Consider the following 22,235-nt stretch of genomic DNA (forward strand, 5'->3'; position numbering starts at 1 on the left):
ATAAGCTTCCTGGCTTTGAGATAAGAAATAAAATGACTCTTGGGAGGTACTGAACTCCCTGACCACTCAAAAACTGGTTCATTAGGAAACTCAAATTTGACTACAAGAGTATGACAATCTTTAGATGCATAGTAGAAGTGAAGCCAATCCATACCCAGGATAACATCAAAATCAACCATCTCTAACTCTATCAAATCTGCAAGTGTGACTCAATGAAAGACTGTAACAGGAAAATTATTGTATACTTGCTTAGCAACAACAGACTCTCCTACTGAGGTAGAAACTAGAATAGGCTTAGAAATACTTTTGGGACTCTTCTCAAACTTCACCGCAATAAGTGGGGTCACATAAGAAAAACTTGACTCGGGGTCCAATAACGCATATGCATCAAAATAAAATACATGGAGCATAATAGTAACAACATCGAGAGAGTCCTCCTGCTCATGATGGGAAGGTAGGGCATAGAACCTATTTTGGTACTGACCGCCAGCAATACTAGAAGAAGCGCCCAGAGGAGGAGCTGGACGGGCTGCGAAAGCTGATACACTAGTGGCCTGGGTCTGGGGTCGGGTATCTCTGCTTTCCTTCCTGGCATGTGGTCACTCTCTAAGCCTTTGGCCTATCTTACCACAACCGAAAAAACCACGCTGTTCAGCTAAATACTCACCCGAATGAGTCCTACCACACTTGGCATAAGGAGGGAAGTTGGGCTTGTTGCTCACACTCTGCTGAGGCCTGGACATAGAAGACCTGTTTCCCTGCTCTGGCTACCTCTGGGAACTGGGGAACGAGTGGATGAGGGTACTGAAATAGAAGAACGACTCTAGAACTGAGGGCGGTTCCCTCCTTGGGATCTAACCTGACCGTACTCATGCTGTTCAGACCCGGTTCTCTTGTTACCTCTCGCTCTGTTCAGACCCGGCTCTCTTGTTACCTCTTGCTCTATCTCTTTCCCTTATCTTATCCTCCTCTATTTGCTGCGCATAGATTATCAGCCTAGATAAATCCATCTCCTTGTTCAACATAGCAGTACGGTATTCTTTCATTACTAAGCCCGACACAACTTTCTCATACTAGTTCGGGCGTCGAAGATCAAGTTAGACGCATATTTTGCTGGCTGATTAAAATTTAAGCAGCACTTCTTAATAGTCATAGAGCCCTGTCTCAAGTTCATCAAATCTTCCATCTTCACCTCTCTTAACTCCAAAGGAAAGAATCTATCTAAGAATGCATCTTGGAACATCTGCCAGGTAATGGGAGAATCATCCTCCCCTTTACCCTCCCTTCAAGAAACCACCCAGTCATACGTAATGTCCTTCAAACTATAAGATGCTAACTCCACACACTCTTCTTCAGACACATGCATTACCTGTGTGATCTTCCTTATCTTCTCAAGATATAACTGTGGGTTTTCCCCTGCCTTTAACCCATAAAACTCTGGAGAACTCATCCGCATAACGTCACAAATTCTGGCAGCAGCTAAGTCACCTTCTTGCTGCTGAGGAGTTGCGGCCTGATTGGCCTGGACAGTGACAGCTTGGGCCAGTGCCTGGAAGGCTACCCTAAATTCGGCGTGGGACACATTTTCATTCAGAGAATCAGTGGGCTGAGGTTGCTGATCGTTGTTATTTCCTCAAGCTCCGCGGGGAGGCATATTCTGAAATAAGAGAGCACAAATTAATAGCTAGAGAGACAACTTGAGCATGATGGACTTGAGAGGAAGAAACGACTTATTCCTAAAATGTTTCATAGCCTCTTGCTCATAGATGTGGCGCACTGTACACCATGATCAAGACTTTACTTAACACGGCTTGTCAGATTCCCTAGGACTCTCTAAACCTTAGGCTATGATACTAAGTTTGTAACGCCCCGCAATCGGGTCCCGGAACGTCACACGGTACTTAAGGCTACAAGTAGCCCCAAGCTAACCCTTTGAGCCTTCTACTTCATATATTAGCTTACTTAAAGATAAAAAGCATGAACTCAACACTGTGACATCATAAAGTGAGAAATATGAATGAAATACTTGGTCTGAACAACTATAACTCAAAGAAAATCTCAAAGTGCTGATAATCTGATGACTAGTCTAACAAACCTCTACTACTCTAAACTAGAGAACCATTGGGACAGGTCCCCAACTGACTCATACTCAACTGACAAGAATTAAACAACTACTAAATAAAACTGGAAGTCTGAGAATAATTGGTCCCGAAAACATGAGGACTCACCACGGCTGATATGTAGATAGGAGTGCTTGAAAGGATCACTGGTGAGGCTGAGACTGAGCACCTGAACCTACATTACAAGAATATATGGAACTTAGACAAAATATATGGGTCAGTACTTTGGAAATGTACTGAGCATATAGGGGAGTGTGCAATTAAAATACTCAATATCATAAGCTTTTAAAGAAAACCTGCATGGTGTAAAACATACTCACATAGCTTGAAATAAATATATGCCACAAGACTCATAAATCATCATGCTTTTACTTTAAACCTCAAATTATCATGACACCTGAAATTATTAGGACCATAGCTTTCAAAAATACTTACACTTTCAAAATTTTGTAACTTTATGACTAAAACTCTTTGAAACTTGGAAGACTTAAGGACTTAGAGAACTTTCAAAACTTAGGGAGTTTCTCTTAAACGACATAAACCATGTGAGCTACATGGAGTCCAACGTCTTACCCACGTTGGGGAGAGATGTTCTATCCTTGCCATCGTATAAAACCTTAAATTTAGTGATCAGTATCTTAACCCACTTGAGATATATCAAGAACCTACGGGGGTACGTAGTTCTGGGGCATGAGACCTCGGAATCAAGCCCAACTTGATGATAAATACTACTCCCTTACTTAGCTCAGAACTTTAGAAAATCCACCTTAAAACAATTCAACACACACACACGCATATATATATAATCGGAGCCAAAATGCATCTCCTTTACTTCAGACTCAAGAATGTGGATTTCTATCTTAACTTACAATCAAAAGTCACTTCTAGATATTCTTTAAAAATTGCTAACATCTCATTCTTAAACTCATAATTTAACCATAAGGTTCAATTCACAACAATAGGACTTGAAATTCTCAAAACATGATATAGATGTTGCATTATGCAACTTAAACCATAAATTGACAATTTAAAACATTAATATGCATAATAATATTGCAACTCAAAGCTTGGGTAAGACATAGTTTCATAAAACTCAAAATATAATAACATGATAGGAATTCTCCATGAATTTATGAAATACTTTACAAAAATATGTAACTTTTGGGCACAAGAATAAAAGGGTGTTCTTGTTCAAAACCACATACCTTAAACTTGGAGCTTTTGGATGACTTCAAAAATTTTGGAAGGTTATTCACGAACTATTGGGTGTCCCTCGTAGTCCTCTTAACGGGAAATTCAAATATACAAGAATTATTGAATTCTTACGATTGAATCTCTAGATAATTGGGTTTTTATGTTGAAATCCTAACCTTGTGGTTGAAGGTGTGCAGAGAATTTTGAGATGTTTAACTAAAGAGAAATAGAAGAAAATACGTTCTCTGAGGGTTATAAGTCGTGGAAAGTACAGGAAAAAGACCAAAATACCCTTGCAAAAAGGTCATTAAATTGGTGAAAAAAAATAGCTGACGACATTCGTGACAAGTCGTCACAAAATGTCGTCACAAAAGGGTGGATTTTATGATTTTTGGCTTAAGGTTGACGACATTTTGTGACAAGCCGTCGAACTTGTGATAAGTCGTCACAAAATGTTGGATTTTGTGACTTTTTGATTATGGTGACGACATTTTGTGACAAGCCATCAGGCTTGTGACAAGTCGTCACCAAATGTTGTCACGAAATTTCCAGGCTGATACGCTGGAGTAAAATGGGCATAACTCTTTGCTCCGAAAACGGATTTTGGCGAAATTGGTATTGTTGGAAAGATAATTCAATTATATATATTTTGGTGGGTCATGAGCTCAAAAAGTTATAGTAAAACGAGAGATATGCTCGTTTGAAGTTGACCATACCAATATCCATCTCAAGAATTCAATCGACAAGGAATATTTTGATTCGTCTAATAGCTAGGACACTTTTGAGGCCCTAATACTCATCAATCTAGATAATGTAGCTACCAAATCACTAAATTTATTTCTAACGAGCTTGAAACAGGGTTCTATTATCAGTTGAAATTCTTGGGGTATTACAACTACCTAGTGCAACAAATTAGTGATTTGTTTTTATTGTTTCCAATGGTTTACTCATCTGTTGCAACAGTTCGGTTATACGTTGAAATAGATAACATACCTGGTGCAATAGATGTGTGGTCTGTTGGAACTGTTATTTTAACATTGTGCATATTAGATTTATTGTTATCCCCTTTTAATGATGCATTTATCAATTATAATCTATTTTATGTTCCTATTAATTTAAGATAATATAACTCCCAAAAGAAAAGAAACCGAATCATGTCCAAGTAAAGGAACAAGTGCAGCAGCTCGGCTACTTCCACCACTCTATGAGCTTGTTTTACAAGCGTTATCTCAATTAGGAGTAGAAAATAATGAACATGGGGAGGGGGAATGTCTCGAAAGGGATGATCCAAATGCTAATAGCCTTCCTTAGAAGAGTTTATCAAAACCTTCAGCATTGATCATTATCCTGTGAGAATACAGTGCAATGGTGCCATAGACTTAATGGGTGGTTTCGTGGTTAAGTCAACTATGGGAAAATTTTTTGACACCTTTAGAAAATACTTTGAGAACAAACATTGGATGCTTATTTCAGGGAAAGCTACTTTGGGCAATATCTTGATTTGCCAGTGGACAACAATGCTTGTTTCCAGACGAAAATGGTATACGATCTTCTCAAGCGTAGGTTTATGTATGAAAACAAAGACAAGATAGATGAGGTGTGGATAAATTACTGTGGCATGCCAGTTTGTTTTGGTTGCAAGGAGTTTGCCATAGTTACCGAACTAACATGTTATACTCCTTCTCCTACTCAAGTTATACCTACTCTGATCCAAAAAAGCACCCCGCACACCCCAAAAAAGGTAAAGGCAAGTCGAGTGATTATGATGACCTGGTGTCGATTATTGGTCCAAGATTTAAAAATAAAAATTTGATAGAAGCGTTGAAATGTAAAGGAATTTCAAAGAAGCACAAGCAATCATTGTACTTAGTTTGGTTTGTACATAATATTCTTTGGGCGAGAGACGTTAACAACATAATAAGTGTTGGTTTAATAAAGCTCTCCGAGGATTGTAATACCCCAAAAAATCCAAACCAATATTAGAGCTATGTACCAAGCTCATGCATAGTACATCATGGTTCTTTTATAGTTTTATGATTAAGTTAGATGTATATTAAGGCTTCAAATAACTCCCAGCTATCAGACGAATCAAAACATTCCTTACCGATTGAATTCTTGAGAAAGATATGTTATAGTCAACTTCAAACAAGAATATCTCTCATTATACTTGGAATTTTTGAGCTCATGACCTATCAACAGATAGATAATTGAATCAGATTTCCAACTATATCAATTTCGCCTAAATCTGATATCAGAGCAAAGAGTTATTCCTATTTTACTCTAGTATGTCAGGCTGGAAACTGTGAGACGACATTTGTGGTAGTTTACCACATTTGTCACGCCCTACCACGAAGGTCGTCAGCCTTAGGAAGAAACCAGCTCCTTTGTGCTGACATTCATGTTAGCTTACCGTATTTGTGATGCCCAACCATGAAGGTCATCAGCCTTAGGCAGAAACCAGCTCCTAAGTGACGACATTCGTGGTAGCTTATCACATTTGTGACGCCTTACCACAATGGTCGTCAGCCTTAGGCAGAAACCAGCTCCTAAGTGACGACATTCGTGGTAGCTTACCATATTTGTTTCGCCTTACTAAGAAGGTCGTTAGCCTTAGGAAAACCAGCTTCTGTGTGACGACATTCGTGGTAACTTACCATATTTTTGATGCCTTGTCACAAATGTCACCAGCTATGATTTTCAGCAATTGGGAATTTATTTCATAAGGGTATTTTGGTCTTTTTCCTTCACTTACCACGACTTATAACCCTAATGAGGCATAATTTTTCCTATTTTTCTTCAGTTAAGCATCTCAAAAACTCTTTCTTATGCTCTCAACCACAAGATTAGGGTTTCCATCAAACTCATCTCTCAAAAGAAAGATTCAAGCCTTTTTTCAAGATAATCAAGAATTAAGTTTCCCAAGCCAAGAAATCTCCAGTAAATCATCAAGGTTTTCTTTCTAAGGTATGCGTGTGTTCATTCATAGACTCTTTTCGTCCATGAAGTTCAAGAACCCTTTTCTAAAACTATATATTATGGTTTTCATGTTATGAATGGATTGTTGATCATGTTTATGTGTTGAATGATGCCAAGATAGAATCTTTATGTATTATTATGAATCTATGACATCATATGAGTTGAAAACATGTAAGTTTGATTATTTATGATGAGTAATTATATGATTTACACCTATGCCTAAGTTGTGCATGTAAGATATTTGATAAAATACCTAAGAGACTAGAAATCATGCATTATAGCTAAATTGTGACTAAGGGAAGGATTCATGATAGGCCTCTATGTTCAATGTCATCCATGTTGATAATGTGTCTTGTGAACACTGTTGGATTACTCATGAACTAGTCTTATGGAATTATATGCTTACTTGCAAAATCCACTCATGTACAAGATGTAAAATACCCATGTACTTCATGAAATTCCCCAAGTTATGATATTATGGATTGTGGTTGTAATATGTAATGAGCATGATATTGAAAGCTATGCAAGTATATACATGTTGTATGAAATTTCCTTCCATGAAATAGATTATTGAGAACCATGCTTAGTATGAAATCCCTTATTTATGATATTGTGGATTATGGACTCTACTCTTATGATCAAGTCAGTCATGTGTGTCAGTTTTCTTCCATTGAGTCCTGGGGGTACTTGTACCCAAAAATTTATAGCTGTGTGCCTAGAGCTATGTCATGTTTTCACGATACTCTCATTCAAGCCATGATCTATAGAATTCAGTCAGTCATGTGACTTAAGAAAACTCAATAATCTCAGTAGTTCAGTATGATCAGTAATCTCAGTGCTCAGTAACCTCAGTAATCTCAGTAGTTCAGTAATCTCAGTGATCTCAGTATTCAGTAATATCTGTAACCTCAGTATTCAAAGTCAATCTCAGTAACTTCAGTACTCTCAACAAGTCCTTAGAACTCAGTACTTTCCATTAGTCATCAAAATTCAGTAAACTTAGTTTAGCTCTGCTAAACAATACCACTAGTATCAATCTAGTTAATCAGTATCAGTTCAGCTAATCAATTCAGTTCAGTTATTCATTTCAGCCCAGTTATTTAGTTCAGTGTCTTTCAGATGGGAGTAGGATTCAACACCGAGCGAACCTAGGGGTGGGGACTCACCCACTAGATTAGAACTGAGATCCTTAGAAGCAATCCCTAAGTTTCAGAACTTGTAGCCAGCATAGGTTGAGACATCGCAGCCTATTATATGGGGGTAGATGAGGTGGCTTAACCTATTATATGATGGTTCCCACTGTTCTCACTAGAGTTACCTGTTATATGAACGTTGCTCACATATTGTCTTTACCAGTGGCGTGGTATTGAATCCTTCCAGTCACGGCAGAGATTGGACCCTAGTTAGCTTAGCTTGGGGTATGTCGATTAGATGAATACATCCCACAGTTTCAGTTATAGATTCAGGATTGTCAGATACAGTCAACTCAGTTCAGTTGTACAAATTCAATACTGTTAGAGACAATCAATCCTTATCATTATAAATAGACTTCAAGATCACCCATTAGAAAGGACTGATCTCAACTATAGTTAAACAGTATCAGAATCATCAGATTTAAAGATCACCTGCTAGATAGGACTGATCTCAAATTCAGTTATTCCATATTAAATAGAACTCAGATAGTTTCATTAGAACTTAGATTGTCAGGTACAGTCGCTCAGTATCAGTTACATCGGTTAGGCCGATCATTATAATTATATCAGTTATATCAATTTTCTGAACTCATGTATCAGTCATATCAGTTATTAGAATTTATGATATCAGTATTCAGCTTCAGGACTGTCAGACACAGTCAACCAGACCAGTTCTTCATAATTTGAACTATCAAAAATAGTCGTTCATCTATTTAGTAACTCAGTATCAGTAACTCATGTTGTCAGTATTCAAACTTAGTAGTCAGTATCTCCACGAGTTCAGTTACAGTTATGGATGTATGTATTCTCATGTTCATATTAGTCAGCATTGTTCATACATATAGCCCTTTGCATTTTGCATACCTCACTCGTATACTCAGTGCATTCAGACGTACTGACGTATTTGTGCTATGGTGATTTCTTTTATGTTACACCATAGGTTCAGAAGCACGAGTTCCAGATAAGTAGTAGCATTCCAGTGTTCAGAGTTTGCAGTGTCCTTTCTCATTTGAGGACGATGTGATTATTGCTATATTTACTATTCAGTTGCTAGATGGAGTTAGTTGGAAACATATTCCTTCAACTCCTTATTCAGTTCAGCTAGAGGCTTTCAGACTACATGTCAAATTAGATATTTAGATCTCATTATTTTTAGTATTTAGGACTTGTTTTGGTATTGCTATACTTTTTTCAGATATTTTGTTATCAGACGTTTATTCAGTTTGAACCTTATGACCGTTCATGTTCATGTTTCTGCATTTTATGATATATTATGCAGTATACAGGTGCAGATATCAGTCATGGGTTAGCTTGTGGTCCTTTGGGGTCATGAGCACCGTGTAGCATTCTGGTTCAGAAAATCGGGGTGTTACAAGGATCTTGAGGCATTTAACAGCTATCCTTGGGGTTATGAAAGCTTCAAAATAACTTTCCAATATTTGTTGACTCCGTTAACGCCAAAAAGAGTCAACTTATATGGTTTTCCATGGGCCTTCATGGTAAATATTTCTTTTATCATGATATGATTCATAATTTTTTTATTTAATAATGCTTTTGATTTATTAGCGTTATGTTATAGGCTTGGGTATTTGAAGTCATTTCTTTTTTGAGACAACAAGTGAACTATCAGGAAGAAGTTTTCTGTCCAAGAATTCTGAGATGGTTGTCGGCCAAAACCAATAGAAATGCAAAGTTTCATGATCTTGTTTTGACCAACCGAGAGTTGAAGATGTCATTTTTTGTTACTTTACGGTATGTTCAAACTTTACCGAACCCTAAGGTCATTGATGGAATAAAAATGGAATTTTTTAGAGCAACATCCATCACAAGAAAAATAATTTTGGAGGGTGGGCTTGTTGCTGTTGACGATGGTAGTCATAGTGGTAGTGGTGCTGCTGTTGGGGATAATGATGCTTCTCTTACCATTTTTGAAATAACAAGCCATTATGATTATGATTATACTGGCTGTACAGATTTTTCTCCAGATTTTACCACATGTAGTGAATGTTCTGCATGCAAATGTCAAGACTGCAAGGCAAAATATGATGGAGTGATTAATGCTATTAATGCACTAACTACTTCTGTAAAGAAAATGTCATCTAATAAGGGTGTCATTCCATCAAAGAGGATTTCATATCCATACACTCCACTAGAGATCAAGACGGCTAAGAGAAGAAGGAAAGATACTTCCAAGGTATCATCAAGCATCAAAAAAAGCAAAATTACAATGCCTCTGTCTTTGTCTTATGCCGATGTTCAGTGTGCAAGGGCCACAGAAGAGCAGCATAAGTCGAAGAAGGTGAATGTACATCACTTGTTCCAACATATGATACATCTGCTAAAAATTATCAAATAGATATATACATCTATTGCAATTGTTGTCTAACCTGTTGTATTAAATGCTTTATCTATTGCAACAGATGAGTCTTATATTACAATAGATGGGTCATGTATTCGAAATTATAATACTACTTTAATTTACCTATTCGAATTTATCCCAACAGATGATTCATCTGTTGTAACATAAGGCTCATCTATTGCAATAGATGGACAATCTGTGGTTTATCTGGAATTAGCATTGATAATTCTGGCTTTCCAAGTGGATGTCACAGTATAAGCTACTACTGAAGAGCATAATATTACAGTTGATAATCCATCAACTACTTTCAAAAAAGAAGAAAAAGTGGAGCCTGTCAGTTTGGGAGAACGAAAGAATTACCCATTTGAAGGGTTCAACATCTCAAACGAGGCTCTAATAAAACTAACACAGTTGATCAACGAATATTCAGAATGAATTATCGATGGGCTGCTAAAGCATCATGCCGGTAGGTATATAAATCAATTTTTGAAGATATTGATTTATACTATTCTTGTTGTAAGAACGTGACATTAACACATATAAATCATCATGTAGAAAACAAAATGACAAACACTACAAAGTGAATGAATCGAGTCTTGGTTTTGACATGTTCTACTTTGTTGTTGCACATCTCAGATCAAAGAATTAGTTCTATTTGATGTCACAGGCCCAAACTTGTTGGAATGATGAGGTTTAAATGCCATACATATTACTATTAATTAATACTTTATTTAATTACATCTGCGTATTAATTTTTTCGTCACGCAATCTGAAATGTTTGATAATATGTGTAGTACATCGATATCATTTTTTACTACCTCTAAAAGAAGGCCAAGTTGCAAACATAAGAACAATACAGATACACGACAGACAATTGTTTGTACAAAGTTTACATCAATAATACCTACGATAGGTATTGTCAACAACCATCGGAAGTTTCCCAAAATTAGGAATGCTTAATCAACATCATCAAAGGTTTTAGCATTTCGGATGGCTTACCTCGGTATTTGGTCAATGAAGTGTACATCCCATTCAATCTGGTGATGAATTTCATTGGGTGTTGGCTATCATCGTTCTAAAAAAAAGGCGTATCCGAGTTTATGAATCAATGTCGCGAATGAGACATTCCGGTCCGTCGTCTGATATACAAAAGCTGGCCAAAATATTGCCTACTTACCTTGATATGAGTGGCTTTTTGGACCAAAAGGTTCGTACTAATTGGTCGAAGATTGAAGCATACCGGGATAAAATATCTAATCTATTTGATATACAATATGTTGAAGGAATTGCTCAACAAACCATTGGTAGCCTTTAAGTATAAGTGTCATGATTTAGTTTCATTCCACAAATTTCACAACGCTTGCATGAACTGCAAGATATGGATTATCTATTTTTTTAAAATGCAGGAATTGCGATCCTTTTGTTGCCGCTTACGCCGAGTATTTAATCGATATATTATAAGTACCAAATGATGAACTTGATGCCGAATTACTCGGCAAAACATATGCTACTCTTTTATGGAAATATGGTGAAGCGAAAGCTCAGAAGCTGTACGCAAGCGATGTTAAAGATCCACGCCGACCAAAGCCGAATTTCGTAACACCGGATGAAGAATAACTTGTCCATATTGATTAGATCTTTATAGATTGAGTCCATCAATGTAATAACCTATCCTCCTTGGTTTAACTTGTTGATTTATTTATAGAGTAGATCATTTGTATCCATAATGATTTTTTTTACATTTCATTTATTTGTTGAGTTATTTCATGTAATTTTCAACGGCTTTAATTTATTTTATGCTGTCTACGAATATAATTTAAACCTTAGTTTTGAACATGTTAATTGAAATGGGGTACTAGATTCAAATATCGCAATAGATAATACATCTGCTGCAACAGATGACATATCTTATCAAACAAATTTAGACATATGTTGCAACATGAGATGCAATACGTAGGTCATCTACTGGAAATTATATAACAGGTCTTTCTACTTTTTTTATTTGCTCCAATAGATTACCTATCAGTTGTAACAGATAGATAATATGTTGCAACAGATTGTATATCTGTTGCGACAGATAGACGAAACATCTGCATAATGCAACAAATGATCAACCTATTCCAACAGATAATCTATCACAACAGGTACTATATCATTTACAACAGATACAATATCCGTTATAATAAATATAAAATCTGTCGCATTATAAAAATTTAACTTTTGCCAGATAGAGAAATTATTGCCACAACATGTAGAGTAAAGTGGCTTGAAATAAACAATTGTTATCGTTTTCGTCTCTGTCTTTGTACATATTCTTCTTTATACACGGGCTCCAACTATTTAGTTAGGTCATTTTCTGGAAATTATATAATAAGTCTTCCTACTTTCTTTCTTGATTTATTACAACAGATTACCAATCAGTTGCAACAGATAGATTATATGTTGCAATAGATTGTATATCTGTTGTGATAGACAGACTGGAAAACATCTGCATAATGTAATAGATGACCAACTTATTCCAATAGATAATCAATCTGTCACAACAGGTATTATATTTGTTACAACAGATATAAAGTCTGCTGCATTATAAAAATTTGTCACTACATGTAAAGTGAGGTGGCTTGAAATAAAAAATTGTCATCGTTTTTGTTTTTGTCTTTGTACATATTCTTCTTTATACACAAGCTCCAACCATTTAGTTAGTATCCCATAAGCCAAGACCCATTGAATCTTTCCCACATCAGCATTGTACATATCGGTCATTTCTGTACCGGTCAGCAAAAACTCAATGTATGCAAGCAAGAACGGCCCGCAGCTGCACCAGTTCTATTTTTCTGGAGCTTGATGTTCTTATTTCGACCTTCAAAATCCCATGATTTCTTCGTCAAGACTTTAGCTGGTAAATAATCCATCAGCTTACTTTGCTTCAACCACTTGGGTAACAACTTCAAGAGTGGCTACATGTGGGCTAAAAACTTGTATTCGCTGAAGAAAGGTAAGTTGCAGTCATCCTCGAAGATTAGTATCTCAACAGAGAGAAAATATTTGACTTTCACGTTCATGACTGCAAGGATTCTCTTTGCCTTGGTCCAGCTCTTGTCATGTGGATATGGACTCTTTCCTCTAACATATTTAATCATTTTTTCATCCCATTAGAACGTAGAAACTAACTGGTCAAATCCCAAGCCACCGGTACCAGCTAGCTCATAGAAAGAAGCATACCTATCCTTGAAATTATTGTAGAAGTTGAGGTCCATTATCTTATCAGCAACATCATATGCATCCGGGTACGCTAATTGCCTGCCCCTCATGAGGTAGAGAATTTCATCAATATACTGTGGTATAAGAAGATAATTTTTAAATAGGTTAGTAATTGTAAATAATAAAAATACAGTGGAAAGAATTTGATGCAGAGGGTTCTCTGAATCAGTTCACAGATTACCTAGTCAACACAACTTATGCAATAGGTGTGCATTATGTTTCAATAGAATACTAAGCTGTTGCAATAGATTACACATCTGCTGCGTAGATTTTTTTTCATGGAGTAGATTGGAAGGTTAGGTTAGCAAAAGTATACTTAGATTGTCCTCGTACCACACGCGCATATTTATCATATTCGTGAAGTCTTCAACGGGAAATAAATGCATGGTGTATTCTTTTTGAACCTTTATCTTGCCATTCATGATTTCTTACAGCTCCTCCTTGCCAAGCTCCACGAATATGTCCACCTTCTTCGGTGGCCCCTGAATTTCAACAATTCTTGAAGTAGGAGGAGTTGCAATTTTACTAATTTCAGAATGGAGAGAATTTGTCTAATTTTTCTTATCTTCCTCCTAACCGCCATTGTAGGAGTACATGGCTCCCTCACCTCATTGAATGCTATCACACCCCTCCTAGATTTCAACTTCGTGACACCTTCAACAATATCATCTAGCTTTTCAAGGATTTTATCCTTTTTGTCCTTGCACACTTTGCATTTGCAATAAGAATATGAGTGTGAGAAGGGGTGAGAGGGACCACTGTAAGGGTAGGTGGGACCAGTGTAGGGGTAAGAGGGAGGACCTGTGCAAGGAGTGTTTTCAAAAGTATTTATTTTTTATTGAACACCAATATGCTTATAATCACGACTGGTAGCAGCATCAAGATAGCTGCCACCATCACAAACAACTCCACCAGCAAGACCCCCAGAAGAAGCACACAGATCTGTTATAGTTTGAGGTTGGTCGTGAAGAGCTTTAATATTAGGCTGACCTTGCCTAACTGCTCTTCTTATGGATGCTGATCCAGCCAATTCCTTCATTATTAGCTCCACCATTGGGTCTTTTTTTGTATCAACAAGACCTAGAGTAAGAAAAGAAGTCATCCCCAGCTCATCAATGGTAGGCACAATCCAAGGATACACAACCTATAAAAAAAGACAGGAGGCATTTAAATCATATAATAATAATTTGCAGTCAGTTGGGTTACATGGATGCCAACTTATGCAACAAACAATCTAGTTACCGCAACAGCTGATTTGTATGTCATAATAGATTGACAATATGTTACATCAGATTACACATCTATTGTATAATTTATATCAGATGGGTAATCTGTTGAGTCGGGTTCAGAGAACCAAAGTAATAGATTGTTAATTTGTTGTGAAATATGGATTGTCTGTCATAACATATTACCCATCTATTACACCAGTTGCAGTTGACGGGTAATCTGTTATAATAGACGGTCCATCTATCGCAACAGATGGAACATCTATTTCAATATCTTTCTTTGAGGTAAATTATTTTAGTTGAAAAAAGTTGTACTACATCATCCGGAGGGTTAAAGAGATCAGCCTCCTGCTCTTTCATATTTTTTTGCCGCCCTTTGCAGCCGTCAACCACCTAAGGATCCTTGGATGAGAAACCTCATCTGGGTAAACCCTGAACTGCTTTTGGAGGGGAGGAATGACTTCACATGCCCAAGCCTAAAAATTGTAAACATGGAGCAAGTAAAAAAGTCATAATAAGTATATTCATTATAAATTAATGGATGAGTAAAATAGTGATAAATTTTACCATGAAAGCCAGGGAAAGCCGTATAATGTGGTCATCTTTACGGATAGCTTTGTTAGTAAATACTCTATAGTCAAGTAGTAGCTTTTATATCCCCAGGGATAATCGTTGAATTTTCCAAAATCATCAGCAAGCACCAACAAATCATGTTCTTTGACTTTCCTGACATCTCTTGCTAATAAAATGGAATGGACAAACCAAACTAAGCATAATTTCTCCCTGTAGTGCTTTGGTATGTTTTTATTCTTGAGATCCGCCATCAAATCCTCCCCTTTGTAGCTAGGTCTAACAACCCATCTTTTTAAACCTTGCGTTTGTTGGAACCTTTGTGGGGTGTTTCCTTGATGAGAGGTTCTTCTGGACGATCGCATCTCAAGCCGGCATGCCATAGTAGTTGATCCAAACTTCATCCATTTTTTTCTGCTCTCCCTCCCCGCATACTTGATCTTGCACTTATAAAGGACATATACCATGCTCATTGAGAAACGAAGAGTGCATTCCTCAGACATCTCAAGAACGTATGCAAAACAGCTCTTCTTAAAAAGTCCATCTATGTTTTCATTCTTCATAATACTCCTAAATTCGTCAAAAGGTTTCCCCAACTGACATTTAAGTGCAAGATCACCAAATATTCTGTTAGGGATATTCATCGGCATCGCAACTCAAAACTTGTCAATAGTAATGGTTTTGACAGAATCATACTGGGATTCGATACTTTTTTATGCCCTATTGGTGAGGAGGAGTTATCACTTTCCTCGGCTTCATTTTGCCCTTACTGAGATTGTTCTGGAAGTTCCTTTGAATCTATCTATACTCTAGCCTTTTTTGTTTGGTGATAAAAAGTTGATCCACTTTCTCCACTTTCAGTTTTCTTTCTTTTGGGAGACATATTTTAACTACAAACAATAGAAAAACAAAAAATACATTGCATTTGATGTCTGCATAATTTTTTTAAAAAAAAGTAAGACAAATTTCAATAAATTATTCTGAGCCATATTACAAAAAAAAAAAACTCCAATAGATAACCCATCAGTTGGAATGGATGGGGAATTTATTTGAAGACCTATTTAATATCTCCCAGCAGATCTTCCACCCGTTGCAAAAGATGGACCACCACCACCACAACCAATGCTAGCAAGACCACCACCAATGCCACCAATACCAACACCAAGACCACCGACACCACCACCAAAAATACAAATATCGACACCGCCAACAACACCAAAAATACCATCCAACAATACCACGACAGTCAACAAAACACTGAAACAAAAACTAGGATTTTCTTAGGTGCTTCCTACTTTTTAGCATCAAAACACAAAATTGTTAACCTATTCGCGAAGATAGTACAACTAAAAGTCTTCTCTTTCATCATTAACTAAAAAATCCTAATTTTTAGAATAAAAAAATATATAAAACTCTTCTCGAACTCTGTTACCTGCGAAGACAGAGAAAACGATGGATACAAGCAAGAATAAAATAAAAAATAACAACTTTGTGGTTGAAAATGGGAAGAAAATCGATCTGTTTTGAAAGGTTGAGCAATATTTTGAGTAGTTATTGTCTGTATTTTGAGAGAGAGAGAGAGAAAGGAGCAATAGCTTGAGATTTGAAATGAGGAAAAGTTTTTCCCACAAATGGATGATTTGTATGGGTTGATTTGTAATTTTGGAAAAGAATGACAAGTTTTGAAATTGTTTATTTTGTCTGAATTGATCTTAATTAATTTTTAAAATTTCAAAAGATATAGTTTTTAAAATATTAAGCTGATGAGAACTTATTTTAACTCAGAGTGATCGATCGACGACTCGAGTCGGGATGAACGCAATACCAATACTATGCAAATACAACGGCTCAATTGAAGTTGTTGTTGACCATGTGAGCTCATTCATTCATCCCTAGTTCTACCTAGATCAACGTAGGTACTATTATTAATCTTAAAATTAAGTTGATGAGAACTCATTTCAACTCAGAGTGATCGATCGACGACTCGAGTTAGGATGAACATAATACCAACACCATGCAAATGCAACAGCTCAATTAAAGTTGCTATTGATCCTGTGAGCTCATTCATTCATCCGTAGTTCCACCTAGAACAATGTAGGTACTATTATTAATCTTAAAATTAAGTTGATAAGAACCTATTTCAACTCAGAGTGATCGATCGATGACTCAGGTCGGCATGAATACAATACCAACACTATGCATATGCAACAACTCAATTGAAGTTGTTGTTGACCTTATGAGATCATTCATTCATCCCCAGTTCCACCTAGATCAATGTAGGTACTATTATTAATCTTAACATTAAGTTGATGAGAACTCAGTTCAACTTAGAGTAATCGATCGATGACTCGGGTCGAGATGAACAAAATACTAATACCATGCAAATGCAACAACTCAATTGAAGTTGTTGTTGACCCTGTGAGTTCATTCATTCATCCATAGTTCCACCTAGATCAATGTAGGTACTATATTAATCTTAACATTAAGTTGATGAGAACTCAGTTTAACTTAGAGTGATCGATCGACGACTCGGGTCGGGATGAATGCAATACCAACACCATACAAATGCAATGACTCAATTGAAGTTGTTGTTGACCCTGTGAGCTCATTTATTCATCCCTAGTTCCACCTAAATCAATTGCAATAAAATCTATTGCAACAAATAATTGAGCTGTGGGAAAATTTCAAACAAATAATCGTATATGTTGCAACCGATGACATATCTGATTTAATTATCAAATAGGCATTTGCATCTGTGTGACATATGACTGAGTTGTTGGAAATTTTCAAACAGATAGTCATATCTGTTACAACAGATGACATATCTGATTAATTATCAAATAGACATTTGCATCTGTTGTGATAGATGACTGAGCTGTTGAAAACTTTCAAGCAGATATTGATATCTGTTGTAACAGATGACATATCTGATTTAGTTATCAAATGGACATTTGCATTTGTTGTCACAGATGACTAAGCTGTTGGGATTTTTCAAATAAATACTCATATCTGTTGCAACAGACGACATATCTGTTTGAATTTTTTTTCTTTTAATTTAAAAGCAAGCTTCTATCCGAGTAGATAAAGTAGTACTACTAAAGGCGGTAAAAAATGTTTCTTGGATAACTCAAAAATCTCATTGAGTAGCCTTGTCTTGTCTTTTCAATATCACCCATTTTCTTCCTCGTGCCCCTCAAATTATTAATGAATATTAATTAATGAATATTAAAACCCTAATATTTATACTTCCTCCGTTTCATATTAGTTGGCCCCTACTGACTTGGCACACCCATTAAGAAAATATTAATTAGGGGTTTATTTTACCAAATTAGCCTTATTAATTATGCTTTGAAAATATAAACTTGAATAAATACACTTTGTTTAGTCATTTAATATTAAGGGTAGTATATCTAGAAATTAGAATTATCTCATCTCTTCTTCAGCCCTAAATTTATTTTATTCATCTCTCATTTTTTTATTTCTATCCTCTTTAGGGTTATCACAACCTTTTTTTCTCTTCTCTTTCTCATAAAGATCCTTTCGGATATAAACCGATTCATATGTCAGATTCCTTAACTGAAATTATTGTTTTGATCCCCTTTCGATATTAAGGTATGGTTCACTATTGCTCTTTTATTCTCGTCTTCTTCTTTGCAAGTTATTTACATCTTTTTTTATTTAATTACCATTTACCGATATCATATTTATTTAAAAAATTTGAAGGAACTTTTAATTGTTGAATAAACGAACCGAGAATTTTATTACAAGAAATCATTTGTTGGGAGAAGTTTAAAAGCCTTATTGACAGTATCATATTTTTTTATGTATTTTGTTTGTTTCTTTGTTGTTGATGTTGTTATTGATGATGTTGGTGGGGTTGGTATTTTTGAAACTTGTGGTGTGGTGTTGTTGACAGTGGCAGATCCAAGTTTTTTAGACGCTAGGTGCTTCTTAGCTTAGAAACAGTGGAGGACGAACAATCAACACAAGTAGTAAGGGAGAAAAAAATAAAAGAAAGTTTAAAGTGAACAAGGAGAGAATAGTTGGTTACCGAAATTAAAAAAATATATGCTGAGTGAGAATTGAACTCAAGACCAAAAGAAATAAATAGTCTTAAGCACCCATAAACAACCACTAGGCCAACCAAACAACTCTTACTATGGGTGCTTACTGATTAGATTATATATATTTTTTCTTAATTTCCACATACATATATAAATTTTGATACGGGTTCAGTCTGTGCTCGCGCACCTGGAGGACTCCATATGGGTCCTCCCCTGGTTGTTGATGGTGTTGGAACATAGGATGTTTGCTTCTTTGTTGTTGATGATGTTGTTGGAACAAATGTTGTTGTTTTCTTTGTTGTTGGTGATTTTTATTTGTTCTTTCTTTGTAGTTTATGCTGTTGTTGATGTTGCAACAGACGGAGCAACTGTTGGAACAAATCAAACCACTAGCAAGGCTAGTTTGATGCATTCCAACAGACTCCACATTTGTTGCTTCAGACTCTACATCTATTGCATCAGACTCCATATCCGATACAACAGACTCCACATATGATACAACAGGCTCCACATCTGATGCAACAGGATTTACATCTGTTACAACATATGGATAATGTTCTTTCTGTGAAATTAATATTTTTCTTATTCTTTGTAGATATAAGGAACTAAAAGTTGATCAACTTTTTCCAGACCATCACAAGAGGTTGCAGTAAGGATGGGTTCGGAGGAATAAGCTGCATGCAGATGGAACCACTTCATATGTGGGAGGTATGTATTACTGGTAATGTTTTCATAGAAACACACATAGAGTACACTAATTCTGTGAATGCTGTTTTTACCGATTAGTCATTAGATCATTCAAATAAGATATCCTTAATTTTACAGTTAAGTTTGGTAGGTCTGAACTGATAAGGCTGGGGGACCATGAATATGGTTCTGATACCCTGTCAAGATTTAATATCGCTTGTTGCTCATGTTTATTTGTCATGCCTTCTACAGACTTTTGCTATGGCAATCATTTCTGGCGACGGTATAGACTTTTGCATGACGGATATGTTGTCCTCTATATGGGAGAATAATGATCAATAGAAAGCCTGAGATATTAAGATCGTTTAATCTATTCACTAACTCAGGCTACGGTTTGGAGATCTTGTCCCTCCTTTCTTATCTTGTGCATGCAAATATAAAGAGTGCAAGGCAAAACAAGTGATTAATACTGTTAATGCATTAACTGTTAATGTAAAGGAATTGATATCTAATAGTAGTGTCATTCCATCAAACAGGATTTCAGTTTCATTCACTCCATTCAATCAACAGAAATATTTGACACAACAAAAGATGATATCGAGAGATTATTGATTATGTCTTCTCAAGACTTGCTTCTACCAGAAAATTGTTCTGCATTGAGTGTGTATTTTCCATATATGCTGCAACACCGAATTTATCAACTGATAGAGCGCTTTGCTTAGAAAAACTCAAAGAGAACCTTCCATACTTCTTGTTGACCTTGCATAGAGCTAAGAAGGATCAAGAGGAGTATCATAAGAAAGTTGCCAAAAAAGTGGTCCTCGTTGACAAACTCATAAAAGATCAAGAGCTCTATACTGAGCTCAACGACCACAATGACAAAATGATTGAATTGGAAGGAGTGACTTGACTTGGTCAAACAAAAAGCCATGATTGTTCATATCCCTTAGTTAAATAAAACTGGACACTTTTTGAATATGTAAATTAAAAAAATTGGATCTAAATACAACATTTTATCTTTTTAATATATTTTGGAAAGAGACAGATTGGTAATCTATTGCAAAATATATTCCACCTGTCAGATAACTTACAACATATTGACAATCTGTTACAACAGATGGATATATCAGTTTGCTTTTCCATCAGCTGTGGTGTCTGTTGCAACTTGCTAGTCATCTGTTTATTCAATTTCATCGAGAGCATTAGATTTTTTCTAAACACTTCTTGGCCAAACTCAATTTTTGCTCTTGGATTGCTTCTCTTTTTTTTCTTTGCATCCTTCAAACTAGCCTCCAAACTCAATTTTTTCTCTTGGATTGCTTCTCTTTTTTTTCGAGGCCATCTTGAAGGATGCAAAGAAGAAAAGAGAAGCAATCCAAGAGCAAAAATTGAGTTTGGCAAAGAAGTGTTTGGAAAAATCTAAGGGCAAAGATAGAAATGGCCCGTCGGCTCAAACATTTTCCATCCAAATAGCCTAAGAATTGAAATTCCATATTTTAGCTACATGGCTGATGTCAGTCGCTGACACGTGCTGACACATGTCTTTTTTTAATTATTTTTGCTTTGTTACCTTTTAATTGGTCAATGCTTTTTTTTTAATTGGTCAGTGCTTCTTCTTTTTTTCTTTTTTTTTTTTTGTCACGGACTTACCTTTTTTTTCTTTATTTCAAAGAACAATTGATCTGTTTTTTTAAAAAAATTCTATCAAAATAAAAAACAATCAATAATTATAAAAATTGGATTATTATTGTATAAAAGACTCTTTTTTTTCAAATGCATATTTGATATCAAATATATAAATAGATATTTTATATAAATAATGGTATAATTTATAGGAAAAAAGACATGGGTTAGCCACTCAAAATAATATTAACCCATGTATGGGCTTATGGACTTTTCATGTCCAGTCGGATAAAATAACTAAAAATTACACAAATACACAACTTATGTTTTCAATATTACAAAAAATCCCAACTCCCTAAACATATTACAAAAATCCCACATATACATAGAATGCTATGTATATGTCGGCTAGGTTATGTACATTAATAGGGAGAGAGGGTAAAGAAATTAAAAAAATGAGAGAGAATGTAATTACTTTTAAAAGGTTGGTATTTATGTTATTTATACAAAAAAAAAATAATAACATTCAATGCCCATTGGGCCATTAACTGGCCATTGGGCCATATTGGCCCTTTTCAACCATTTTTCATTCGGCCCTCTTTCTTTTTTTAAAAAAAACAATGTTTCAGTTTTTTTATTTTTTTTAATTTTCCTGCAAACTTTTAACTAAAAAATATCCTCTTTTTTTATTATTTAAAAATAATAATTAAATATAATTATATAAAAATGACATAATTATTGTATAGAATATATATTTTTTGGCAAACTATAGAATATATATCTATATATGATATATGTATAGAAATTGTATAGTTACATCAAATATGTATATGTATAAAATATAAATAAAAAAATATATAGAATGTGTATAGAAACTGTATAGTTATTGTATGAAATACGTATGTATAGATTTGCATAGAAACTGTAAAATAGTTGTATAAAATATGTATGTGTAGAATGTG

General features: G+C 35.5%; 1 protein-coding gene across 1 annotated transcript; it reads right to left on the minus strand.

The window, feature by feature from the left end:
• Positions 1–599: 599 nt before the first annotated feature.
• Positions 600–13,686, minus strand: LOC124889718. Its single transcript, XM_047401698.1, has 5 exons — positions 13,681–13,686; positions 13,536–13,585; positions 1,370–1,562; positions 901–1,073; positions 600–735 (listed from the first exon to the last, which is right to left on the minus strand). The coding sequence occupies exons 1-5, from the start codon at positions 13,684–13,686 to the stop codon at positions 600–602; spliced, it is 558 nt and encodes a 185-aa protein (XP_047257654.1).
• Between the last annotated feature and the right edge of the window lie 8,549 nt (positions 13,687–22,235).

Source organism: Capsicum annuum, chromosome 12 (assembly GCF_002878395.1).
Source record: "Capsicum annuum cultivar UCD-10X-F1 chromosome 12, UCD10Xv1.1, whole genome shotgun sequence".
NCBI classification, from domain to species: Eukaryota; Viridiplantae; Streptophyta; class Magnoliopsida; order Solanales; family Solanaceae; genus Capsicum; species Capsicum annuum.

What these genes read in the sequence shown, in the direction of transcription:
- LOC124889718 (XM_047401698.1), bottom strand. An exon ending in GAGCTTGGCAAGGAGGAGCT is followed by an intron (nt 1,563 to 13,535) that starts GTAAGAAATCAT and finishes CGCCGAATTTAG; the next exon opens with GGTAGCCTTCCAGGCACTGG. An exon ending in AGATAAGGAAGATCACACAG is followed by an intron (nt 1,074 to 1,369) that starts GTAATGCATGTG and finishes CGCCCGAACTAG; the next exon opens with TATGAGAAAGTTGTGTCGGG.